General features: G+C 46.8%; 1 protein-coding gene across 1 annotated transcript in view; it reads right to left on the minus strand.

Annotated features, from left to right (window-relative positions):
* LOC146811427 (integrin alpha-X-like) overlaps window positions 1–13182 on the minus strand; it is a 665400-nt gene that overhangs the window by 66771 nt on the left and 585447 nt on the right. The window contains exon 24 of the mRNA XM_085615067.1: window positions 4203–4284. Within this exon, the coding sequence (XP_085471193.1) occupies window positions 4203–4284 (82 nt within the window). The remainder of the gene's footprint in view (window positions 1–4202; window positions 4285–13182) is intronic.

Consider the following 13182-nt stretch of genomic DNA (forward strand, 5'->3'; position numbering starts at 1 on the left):
AATGCTTGTTTTTCCAGCCTCAGGAGCTGGGGAAGAGCTTCCCCAGCTGGCCGAGACATTTTTTCATGCACGCTGACGTCATTAGACTGAAAGTGAAATGAGCTGATCGGCTCATTTCACTTTCACTTCCTACATGCTCGCGGGGCTATCTCAGCCCCCCCGAGCACGTAGGCAGACGGGAGAGGTATCATTGGAAAGGGGAGAATCTCCACAGGAGGGCGATCTCCAAACAGGGATCCGACAATAGACACCAGGGAGGGGGGAGCAGCCACTTGGGCAAAGGCCTTTGCTCCTCCCATATCATTCTAGCCATATTCAGTCTTTGTTCGCCCCTGGGGGTGCAGATGGTCCTGGGCTCAGCAGTGAAACCTACCAAACCCAGACACTCCTGAAAACTAGATACTCAGGGGAGTCCAGGAAAGTCTGGCTTGTGTGGATTCCCTAACGTTTTCCTGCCCAGAATTCCCTGCAAACCTCAAATTTAGCTAACAAATCAAATTTTCCTCACATTTCTAACTGGCATCACCACACCGGCACAAATTTCCTATCACATAGCATTCCCCTCAGTCTCCTGAGTAAAATTATACCTCACTTGTGTGGGTGGGCCAAGGTCCTGTGACTGGGAAGGGCCAAAAACATAGAGATTAAGGGGATAGCACAGCAAGCTCTAAGCGCTAGTTTTTTTTCTATACATTTCCAGGTAGACTCTTCATTGGACACCCACAGAAATGAGGTATAAGTTTTATTAGGAGAACGCTAAGTGGTAGGAAATTGGCGCCGGCACGGTGATCCCAGACAGAAATGTAAGTAAAATGTGATTTTTGTTTAGCAAAATTTGAGGTTTGCAGGGGATTCTGGGTAAGAAAACGTTGGGGATTCACGCAAGCCCCACCTTCTTGGACTCCCTGAGTGCCTAGTTTTCAGAAATGTATGGGGTCAAGACTGATTTGCATATGGCCAGGTCTAAACTGGGGTGGTATGGTAAGCAAAAGAATGATGGATTTAACCCAGATCTCTTGACTGGGGGTGAATGTTTTGATTTGTTCTGCAATCTATCCATCAATTGTGTGTCTTTTGCTTTCTCGCCCTAAGTGCGCCGGGTATGCCCAGACGTGGGTCCCGGGCTCACTGTGCCACTGGATTCAAGCTATTCTGGCTGATGAGGGGTGAAACCCCTAAACCGGTCCTAGGATACTTGTTTCTGTTCCAGGGAGGGCCTGGCTTGACAGTTCGGGCTGGACTGTTCCCATGAGGCACAGGGTCAAGACTGCTTTGCATATGGCCAGGTCTAAACTGGGGTGGCATTGTGAGCAAAAGAATGATGGATTTAACCCATATCCCTTGACTGGGGTAAATGTTTTGATTTGTTCTGCATTCTGTCCATCAATTGTGTGTCTTTTGCTTTCTCACCCTCGCAAAACCAGATCTTTTTGTGATCGATAATTTAAAAATCTCCACAGTAAGTTTTGGGCCATTTCCAGAACCTTCCATCACAGAAATGTGAAGATTTTTTTTTTTTTTACAAAGTTTGAGGTTCGCAAGGGACACTGGGCAACAGAACCTGGTAAGAGGCACCCCATCTTGGATTCCCCTGGGTTTTTAGTTGTAAAAAATTTACAGGTTTGCTAGGTTTCCTTAGATGCCGGCTGAGCTAGGGCCCAACATCCACAGCTAGGCACATTGCAAAAAAAGGGTCAGTTTTCTGTGGAAAATGTGATATGTCCACTTTGCATTTTGGGCCGTTTCCTGTCACGGGCATTAGGCCTACCCACACAAGTGCTGTACCATTTTTATTGGGAGACTTGGGGAAATGCTGGGTGGGTGGAAGCCTGTGGCTTCTCACAGATTCAGAACTTTCCATCACAGAAAATTGAGAAAAATGCATTTGTCTTGAAAAAGTTTGAGGTTTGCAAGGGATTCTGGGTAACAGAACTTGGTGGGACCCACACAAGTCACCCCATCCTGGATTCCCCTGGGTGTCTAGTTTTCAAAATAGGTGCCGGCTGAGCTACGGCTCAAAATCCACAGCTAGGCACATTGCAAAAAAAGGGTCAGTTTTCTGTGGAAACATATGATGTGTCCCTGTTGCGTTTTGGCCCTTTTCCTGTCGCATGTACTAGGCCTACCCACACAAGTGAGGTACTGTTTTTGTTTGAAGACTTGAGAGAATGCTGGGTGGGTGGAAGTGTGTGCCTCTCCCTAGATTCCAGAACTTTCCATCACAGAAATGTGAGAAAAATGTGTTTCTTTGACAAATTTTGAGGTTTGCAAGGTATTCTGGGCAACGTAACCTGGTGAAAGTCACAGAAGTCACCCCAACCTGGATTCCCTTTGGGTGTCTACTTTTAAAAATGTACAGGTTTGCTAGGTTTCTCTAGGTGTCGGCTGAGCTAGGGCTCTAAATTTACAGCTAGGCACACTGCAAAAAAGGGTCAGCTTTCAGTGGAAAAATGTGATGCGTCCATGTTGCATTTTCACCCATTTCCTGTCGCGGGCACTAGGCCTACCCACAAAAGTGAGGTACCATTTCATTGGGAGACTTAGGGGAATACAGAATAATTAAACAAGTGTTATTACCAGTTGTCTTTCTATGCATTTCTTACTTCCAAATGAAAGACAATGTAGAAAGAAAGAAGACATTTTAAAAAAATGCCCTCTAATTCACATACTACTATGGCTACCCAGAGATGTGCAAAAAAACACTGCTTCTAAACCCCATATCTTGTTCCCATTTCAGAAATACGTAGGTTTCTTGATACCTATGTTTCACTCTTTAAATTTTACCAAATGAATTACTGCATACCTGGTACACAATGAAAACCATGGCAAGGTGCAGCTCAGTTATTGGCTTTAGGTACCTCAGGTTTTTAGTGAGCCTACAAGCCCTATATATACTCACAACTAGAAGGGTCCCGTGGATGTAACAGTATATTGCTTTCAAATATCTGCCATAGTTAGAAGAAGTTACAGGTGAAAATGTAGGCACCAATGGCTGTTTTTTTCAACACAAATTCAATATTTTTTATTTCAATTGTTACTTTCAATAGCAAAACCTTGAAGGATCTACACAAATGACCCCTTGCTGAATTCTGAATGTTATCTACCTTTCAGAAATATATAGATTTCCAGGATCCATTATTGGTGTCACACCCATTTCTACCACCAACTGGAAAGAGGTTGAAAGCACCAAGAATAGGCTATGTCCCAGTAAAATGCCAAACCTATGTAAAAAAGTTTGGTTTTCTGAAAAAAGTCTGCCTGTCCCTGAAAGCTAGGAAGATGGTGATTGTAGCACCACAAACCCTTTGTTGATAGCATTTACAGGGGAAAAACAGATGATTTCTTCTGCAGCACTTATTTCCCATTTCTCCCCAAAATCCTACAATTTTACTGTATTTTTCTTACTTTCTCGGTTCCCTCTAAGGGAATCCACATATCCTCGGTATCTTTAAAATCCTCAGCATGTTGGAAGTAAATGACGCAAATTTTGCGTGGATACTTTATGTGGACAAAAAGCTATGGAGGCCCAAGTGCGAACTACCCCAAATAGCCAAAAAGGGGTGTGGCAGGTGGGTAAAAGGCCTGGCAGCGAAATGGTTAAAACCCAGCCCAAAAATTTTCAGAAGTGCCCCCATTTTGAATTGCAGCCAATCTCAAGTTATAGTCCCCACTCAGCCTTTCTGTATCTACTGTATATGATTCCCGAACTGTACCCAAAATTCAATGCACTCCTTTGACTTTGCCTACGTGCTCTTCCTCTATGTTCCATCCTTTGCTGATTAACAGATCAAGGCCATTCTTTTTAAACGCCTTTCATACAATGAAAAAAAAAACAGACGTTAAAAGGAAAGAAAAAATCCCCAAGACCATAAAGTCAATTTAGCAGCAAATAGGGAGATCAAACTAATTGAAAGAACTATGTCTGCCAGGTTTTAGAGTGTACAGACAGAGATCATCAGAACCCTAGAGTCTGGCCAATAGAAAGTCTAAAAACATTTCATCACCAGAACCATGTGATCCAACCCCATGAATAACTGACTAAAGAGATCCTATGAGCTCTGCTGTAAAGCGGATGCGCAGACAGAAGGGCGAAGAGATGAACAAACCGAGAACAATGGAGTCTAGTCATCAGCCAGGGTACAGAAAATATCAACAGAACAAGAGAGATCAGTCAACTTGTTGGTACAGACAGAATGAATGACCTGATAGACATGTCTCACAAGCTTCTTCTTGTCCTGTGCTTTACTGGTAAAGTTGATGTAATGCACTGAGTTCTCATCCATACTGTAAAAAACAGAAATGCATGGGCGGCATTAGGAACTGGTTGTACTCTTGAGTCAATAGCAATAAACTTTTTTTTTAACTTTGTTAATTGATTTTTTCACAAAAAGGTCACAGCAGACACGTTAGACAGACCATATTACGACAAAGGGTTAAGTAAAAATTACATGCAGCACAGTTCCGGAAAAATAAGATGTAAAAAGGAATCATAACTTCAAAAAGACAAGCAAAAATACAATAATAGTCAATAGTCCACACCAGTGTTACATGACACATGACAACTTTACGAGATAACAGACTTAAATTTGTGAATGTGAATAATCATGAGGGAATAACAGGGACCCTTTCAAACATGTGATATGATAGTGCTGGGTAGTAGACAAAACACAGCTCTTTCTCACAGGGCTTAGGGGAGCGATCAGGCATCGCGGATACTCTCAACAGAGTGTACCAGGGGATATGATTGTAGTGGATCCCAAATATCTCGGGGGCGTGAGGAGGTTGGTAGCAGCTCGGCATATGTGAGCATTTGCTCTTACCAGAATATTAGGTCCTTGAGCCATTCCTTGAATTTAGGTGCCCTGCCCCGACCCCACCTGCAGACTACTCGCCGTCGGGCCATTGGTAAAGTGAATGATGCAAATTTACGGTATGCTATGGGCAGTTGTTCAGTATACCCAAGTATCGCCATTAATGGGGACGCTTGTATTGACATGAAAATCATCAGACCCAGTGCCGTAAGCACCTGCTGCCAGTAATTGTTGAAAGAGCAACGCTCCCAAGCCAAATGTAGAAGGTCAGCCCCTTCTGCCTGGCATCTATCACAGCTGTTATTGTCCCTTAGCCCAAATGTATGTAATTTTACCGGGGTATAGTAGGTGCGCTGCAGAAATTTATAATGAATAAGACGGAGCCGGCTAATAGAGGAAGCCTGCTCCGTTTGCTTGCAACAGTATTCCCACAGGTTATCTGTAATGTCCATTCCCAGCTCCGCTGACCATTTATCCCGAGCGGCGCATGGGAGAGATTCAGCGTCGTTGTATAGGTTATGATAGAATGTAGAAACTAAATGAGAGTGCTCGAGCGTAGTGTGAGATCCAAAGGGGGAGCTGCCAGTGGTTCATGAGGGTATGAAGGAGTGCAGTCTTTAATCCATTGGCGCAAGCGAACATATAGGAAGGTTTCCATGGCAGAGGGTGGGGGGTCCGAGCATAATTGTTGGAGCTTACGAAATGAGCCGTTCAGGTAAAGATCTACCCAGCCCTGTATTCGGCGTTGAAGTTTAACATTTTTAAACACACCTTCCTGTAAAAGGGACAATTTCGGACGATAAGTGAGTGGGAGAAGCGGAGAGTAAAATTGGGAGTGTGGAGGCGGTGAGCAATGCGGGTCCATGCTTTAATTGTGCATTCGACAGACGACAGGCAAGGGGTCTGAAGTGCAACCGTGGACAATATAACCCCGTCCAGCGAGATTGGATTCACGAGCCAATGTTCGGTTGCCACGTGTGCCATATATAATGGAGGAACCAGTAATGGGCATAATGAGCCTGGTCGCATAAGTAATACAATTCGAAATTGGGGACATCTAAGCCACCTTGGGAGTACGGTTTCGCAAGCGTGTCCCATCTAATGCGGGCCTGCCTGCCACCCCATACAAGCCAAAGCAGTTCCGTTCGGAACATAGAGAAAAAATGTCTACCCGGGTCATACAGGATGTTTAAAAACAAGTATAAAAATTTCAGAAGGATCGCCATTTTAATAAGAGAGATATTAAGTGGGAGTGCATTCCACCTAGAGATATAGCCCTTTACTTGGTCTAGCGTGCACCCATAGATATGCCACATCAGCTCCTCGCGATCCACGGTGACATGTATACTCAGGTATTTGACCTCAGTAGAGCACCATTCTATGGGGTAGTCAGTAGCAAATGGCGTCGCCGACGCAGTTAGTGGGGAAATCGTAGATTCAGTCCAGTTTATGAGAATGCCGGATAGCCCACCAAATTTGACAAATTCACGCAGGAGTGGATTGAGGTTCTGCTGGGGCTCCTTCACATACAATGTGACATTATCTGCGTATAGGGATATGAGAATCGGGCGAAGGAAACAGCAGAGGCCCTTTTCCTGATGGTGTTGCCAAATCTTGGCAGCTAGAGGTTCCATGGCGAGGGCACATAGGAGGGGAGACAAAGGGCACCCCTGCCGAGTGCCCCGTGAAAGCAACAGAGTGGATGAGACATGTCCATTAATCAAAACTTTCGCCGTAGGGGAAGTGTAAAGGAGGCGAATATACACTAGGAACACGTTAGGCAAACCCATGCACTGAAGAATAGTAAAAAGATAATCCCACTCAACCGAATCAAAAGCCTTGGTTGCATCTAGGAAGACCGTGACAAGGGGCAATTGGGGGTCGACCATTTGAAGAATGGAGAAGAGCATTCAGAGATTATGAGAAGCCGCCCTCCCAGGTACAAACCCAGCCTGGTCCAGCAAACCAGTTTCTCCATCAGGAGACTGTGGCGGTTAGCCAGTAGTTTGGTGAGTATTTTTGCGTCAGTATTAATAAGGGAGAGGGGGAGTTAGGTGTCTCAATAATCTGCTGGTTTGCTGGGCGTCAAAAGGGAAGTAATGAGTGCCTCCCTCATTGTTGCTGGTAAAGTGTTAGTCTCTAGTGCCTCCAGGTATACCTCCGTTAACACGGGAAGTAGCTGATCAAGATATGGTTTGTAAAAATCTAAAGGTAGCCCGGACGACCCTGGAGCCTTCCCGGATTTCAGTTGCATAACAGCTACGCGAACCTTATCATCCTCAAATGGGGCTGCTAAAAACTCCCTTTGATTGTCGCCCAACCAGCCCAGAGCGCTATCTTTAAGGTAATGAGAGAAATATGGGGGAGCAGTTCTACGAGAATTGTATCGATCGGAGTAAACTTGGTGAACGTGCGAAGGATCTCAAGAGAATCTTGGTAACGCACATCATTGCCATCCACAATTTCTATTATGTAGTTAGAGAATCAGGGAAGGCGAATCTCAGTCGCCAGCACTCTACCGGGTCGGGACCCTTCTCCATACCTACGGGCAATAAAGTATTTGCCGTAGAATTTGGCTTCCCGGTCGGCCGTAGAAGTGTAATCCGTAAGTATTTCCTGGAATAGTGCTCGTTGAGCACCAGATATTTCATTCCATAGACCATTCTCAAGGTGTTTCACTTCATCCTCCGGACGCTGCAAATTTTGACGGATATCCCGAAGGACTCCAAAACTTTTGGACATGCAGGTGCCCCGCATTGTGACTCTGAAAGCCACCCAGACGTATCTGCATGAGTGACGGTGCCCTTGTTATGCTAAAACAAATCTGAAATCTCCTCCCCAAGCTCCGACTGGAAAACAGTATCCAGCAGTGCCTCGGGAGATAACTAGGCCTGGGCGTAGTACTACGCTACGCTCGCGTAGTTTGCATAGTTTGCACAACTACTCGCTACGCAAATTGCACGTAGCACAGTGCAAAAATGCATAGCGTAGCAGGCATTTTTTGGTTGCTCGCGGTACTCAACGTCATGTTGGTGACCGTGAGCGGGAAAAATGACAGCCCGGCGAGACTTTTTCCTTGTTTGCGATCAGCAACATCAGGTTGCCGATCGCGAGCGTGGAAAATAAACCTCCCGGCGAGATTCTCAACGCGGGGAGGTCAGCTTTCTCATTGCGAGTGGTCGCGTATGCTCGTGACTAATTGCGATGAGAAACTACCAGTCCACGTTGAGAAAGCTGCCGCTCGAGTACAAATCTACTCGAGCGGCAGAAAACGACCGCTTGCACTGTGCAAGATGCCGTTTGCAATGATTGCACAGTGCGGACAAGCATCCGGCACTGCAATCAGTGCGAACAGCATTTCCCTACCGCACTACGCAGTTCGCGTAGCTACGCGTAGCTTGCGTAGTGCGAAGTGCACTTTGCGTAGTGTAGCATAGCGCTACTATGCAAACTACGCCCAGGGTTAGAGATAACCTCCAGTAGCGAGGGGTCGCAAGGAGATTAGGAGGCACAATTGTGACACAGACCGGTGCATGGTCAAAAAAGCTCCGAGCTAAATGTTCGGCTGAGACGATCCAAGGACCAACCCCCGGGTACATAGCCAATAGTCAAGGGGCGACCATGACGAATGTGCAGTGGTGTAATAGGTACCTTCTCTCCCGTGTGGGTGAACATGACGCCATGCATCAATGAGGCCGTGGTCTAGGATCAACCGGGATAACGTGTCTTGGGTTTTAGTGTAGTGATGCGCGAGGGGATTAGACCGGTCAGCTGAGGGACACAGTGTGGTGTTGAAATCTCCTCCCCATAATTTGTCCCCATAGGGTAGTAAAAAAATCTGGATCGTCCGTATTGGGTCCATAACAACAGACCAGTGTAACGGATTGTGAGCCCAATGTACCCCAGAGCAAGCAGCTCCTACCCGAGGGATCGCTGTATGTGCCACCAAGAATGAAGGGGGTGTTTCTTTTAATTAAAATCACCGTGTCGCGGGAATATGTAAAGTAGGAGGAGAACACCCGCTCAGAAGCCCATTTGCTTCCAAAGCACTGGGTACGGCGGGGGTCAGTATGTGTTCCTTGAAGAAATGCAATGTGTATGTGGTGCCTATCAAGGTCTGCAAGAATTTGCCTACATTTGCATGGGTCACCGAGGCCCCTGACGTTCCATGTGAGTAATTTTAAACGCAATTGATCAGATTGTGGAACCATTTCAGATCATGCTGTGTCGTTGAAGCGATGACATATTGTGTGGGAAGCTTATGAGTCAGAAAGTGTGCGCTGAAGTGTCTACCTGTTGACGTGACCAAAATATAACAAAAACGTACAACATTCCCAAGCAATATTCCACTCGTAGTGGGATATCAAAAAATACCCTCCCCACCCACAGCAGTCCCCCAATCGTGCTGTTGCATGATTGCCCACCCCAACCTCAAAGTCCTTCTAAGTTTACAGTCTCGAATAAATGAACAAAAAGAACAAAACCTAAATGTACGAAGCGTAGGGGAACACCCATTGGTTGGGGGGCTTATGGAACACGGAAACCCTCCCGTCTCCCGACCCAGAACTGCTAAGCAGTGTCCCAGATCTATAGGGACAGAGGGAGGGAGACCTCCGAGGGGAGGGTGCTTGGCAAGAACCAGAACAACCCCACAAAAATGATTCAGTAGAACCAACTAATGAGTACTATAATGCTTAAGGTTCATAGGGGATATGTATCTGTCCAATACTACCCTCAGGAGATCAGTAAAAAAAAGAAACAGAAGAAGCCATCTGACCATAGTCATTGTATTTACAACGTGTGCAGGCAGTAATCACATCAGCAGAGATTTAAAGCAAGTGCAACGCCGGTAGTATTGACGGCAAGGGCCGTGGGCGATTCATAACATTGGTTCAGCAAATCTTGTAGTTCAGATCCTTGTAGGGGATGAAGAACTGAAATCCTGATCAGGGGAATCTTGGCGTGTTGATCTATGCTTGATAGATTTAAGGCAGTCCTCAGCTTGCTGTGGATTGGCACAAATGATGGTTTTTCCTTGGTGGGTGATCCACAGCCACGCCAGGTACATGAGGGCATATTCAATTTGAGCTTTGCCAAGTTTTTGCTTAACTTGCAGGAATTTCTGTAGCGCCTCTTGATTTGTGACAGTAAAGTCAGTGTATATGGTGAACTCATTACCCTCGTAGTGCAGTGACTATTTTTCTCTAGCCATTTTTAGCGCAGTGTCACGGTCCAGTAGTTTAGGAGTCTTGCCACAATGGGGCTTGGCGAGCTGCCGGGTGGCGGACGAGGTCCCAGGGAGCAATGCGCACGTACCACAATGAGTTGTGTTGAGAAAGACTGAGAGCCAAAGGCCTCTAGCAAGAGACGCTCAATAAAGTCATCCATGCGGCCCGTGTTCGCGCTTTCAGGAATGCCCACCACTCGGATATGATTGCGGCGGCTGTGGGCCTCAAGATCTTCATTTTTATGCGCGATGATTTTCAGGAGTTTATCCATTTGCGTCATTTGCCTCTGCATCTGGGAGCTTGCATCTTCCGTGTTGGAAATGCGCTGTTCCACCACCTTAAGCTGTTCATCATGTTTGTCCACTTTCTGCATGAGGAAGTCAAGGCGGCTATTCATGGTGTCCATCTTACTGGAGAGATCTGTGAGGCTGTGTTGCATTGCCAGTGGTAGTGTTTTGACCTCATCCGCCGGGGCCGTCTGCGTCTCATGTGATAGTTCAGAGTCTAGTGGGCCAGTGTCATCTGCATGAGACCGTGTAGCCACCTTCATGGAGTCGAATACCAGTTTGGGCTGGCGGCCATCAGGCTTCCCCATTGTGTGGAGCGAAAGGCGGACGGGAGCAGCAAAGCAGTGATGTAGGAGAATTATCCCTTGGTTAATGCGCCAAGGATCTTCTGCAGAGGATGATGTATGCGCTGTGAGGTTCCGGAGGCTAGATGTATAAATGAGGAGTAGGGGGCACAGTCACAGTGAGGAGTCAGGGAGCACTACTGTCACAGGCTTCGATATGTATGGAGATAGGTTCTGCACTTCAACTACAGGGAGGCTTCAGGCCATAGGGATTAGGCGCAGAGGGTTACAGCAAACACAGCAGTCAGTCAGTAAGAGGATCCCTCAGGCGGTCAGTAGGCAGGTAGTAGCGTTGGTTGCCAGGATTGGCAGGTGTCCGGGTGCGCGATTGCCAGTCAATAGAAAGGAGTTAGCACTGTAGGAGCAGGCCGCGCACAGCCACCAAGCGGACACAGCAGACATCCCATGGCAGGGCAAGTGCTTCCAAGCCACCCAATGTCCATCGGCAGCTCACCACCGGAAAACGCAACCAGCACAGGCCAGGAGTGAGAATTCGCAGTATTGGTCGAAGCACCAGGGGATAATGCCTCCAAAAGCGTGCTCGGGCGACACATCGATCAATCTGCAATGAGGGCAGCAGGCCGGATAATGCTATAGCTGGAGATCATAGGCGATCATAGACGTACTCAAAAAAATAAACCCTCATTACGCTGTGGGAGGCTAGAGTGGGCGCAATCAACAATGGCGGCAGCTCGGTGGCGATAAAAGTCACTTGCGGGAAGCAGGGGATTCAGCCGTTACCGCCAGCAGTGGATAGCGCCAATTGTGGTTATAAGCAAGCTAGGCAGGCTGCATGTAGGTAATGTGCTCCGGGGCGTTGATGAGGCTCCCAGGGAGCGGCGGAGTAAGGCCAGCGGGTAATCTGGGTGAGGAGTGGGCAGTGGCGCTCAATCTGGGGCCTCCAGGGATTATGACTGAGCAGCATGCATCTCACCGTGTGTCACCGGATGCATTGATGGGTCTCCGCAGCACCTCTTCTACTCAGCTGTGGTCACTGGGCATGCAGGCGGGTAGATTGTAGGGCACCAGTTGTCCCTGCCGTCAAAGGAGGCCCAGCACCACATGGGATCCCCGGGACTCGTGCAGCGGTGATGGCCGTGCCAACCTCCAGGAGCCACAGCCCGCCCGTCCCTCGACACGCAGAGGCCGATCTGGAGACCCTCAGCAGCGTCAGGGAGCCACAAAAATCGCCACAGCGGTGCAGGATAGTTCTAGTGGTAATCTTCAGGCATGACAGTCTAGATTCATGCGGCAGGGGTAGGATGCATGACAGATTTTGTTTGCCAAGCAGCCAGAGCCTCATATGCGTGCGGCCATCTTGGTCATGTGCCACCTAGCGCCCCCCTCAATAACAATAAACTTACTTTGGATTATTCCATTTCCCACAAACTATCGCTCCCGTGTTGTGATGATGATAAAGAAAAAAGTATGTGAATATGTGAATTCTTGGTGCTAGAGATTCAATTGAAAAAAAGAGGTGGACATGGCCCATTAATGCAGTAAAAGGTAGGTTTTAACAAGTCACTATACTAAAGTTGATTGATCATCTCATTAACTGACTTAGAAGGTAGTTTTATGGTTTTACCGGTTGCACAAAAAGTTTGTTATGACCTGACCTTAATGCTTGTGCGGAAAAATACACTGTGAATTTAGATTTTAGAAAAGGAGTCCCATCATGTTCAATTGCCCTTTTTTTAGTATGCATAGTATCTTAAGCTGAATCGCTCTGCCGCCTGGGAGTCAACGAGTTGTAAATGAGGAATGTTATGTGCGCTCTTCGGCAGGCAGGCCTATAGGTGTATTCCTTCTTACTACGTGGATTAGACAGACCCCACAAGATATTGCAGCATTGATTTAAAAATGTTGTGGCATAAAAACAGAAATTTTGCGTCACACAATATGCGACATGTTTGCGGCAAATGCAGTGATCGAAAGGTAACTGTTTCCAACTTTTTATTCTTTTCGCACACCTGCAGGCTGCCTCCTAGGCCGCTCCATGCGACCCATGGCTAAAAAAAAAGCAGGTACCAGATTTGTAAACCTTGTACTTCCACTTTGCAAACAATTGTTGACAATGGCCAGGAAATCTCCCACAGTCCCACCTCTCAACCAATGGAGGCGATGAGTAGAAAAATGTCCCAATGCTAAAAGCGTGATACTCCATAGGGAAGAACCTTGAGCCTTAAAGAAAAACAAAACATTGTACAGCAATGGTATGAAGTACTATTGGCCTCTCTCTCATAGCAGGATAGCTTTTCAGCACAAGCTGATGCTGGCTAAGATTTATATGGCTATAGATGTACAATATGGAGGTGAAGCGGTGGGGCAATTAAGGCAATACCCTCAATTACCCTCCATTAGGCACACAGTGGGACCCAAAGGAACGAAGGCTGATACCTGGACTCCTTCATTATGCACACTTGGAACCCCGCATATGGAGCGCAAACCATGCTACCAATGGAGCACTTCCCTACCATGGCTATTCACAAATACAGGAGACAGTAAATTTAAA

This window comes from Triturus cristatus, chromosome 7 (assembly GCF_964204655.1).
Source record: "Triturus cristatus chromosome 7, aTriCri1.1, whole genome shotgun sequence".
NCBI classification, from domain to species: Eukaryota; Metazoa; Chordata; class Amphibia; order Caudata; family Salamandridae; genus Triturus; species Triturus cristatus.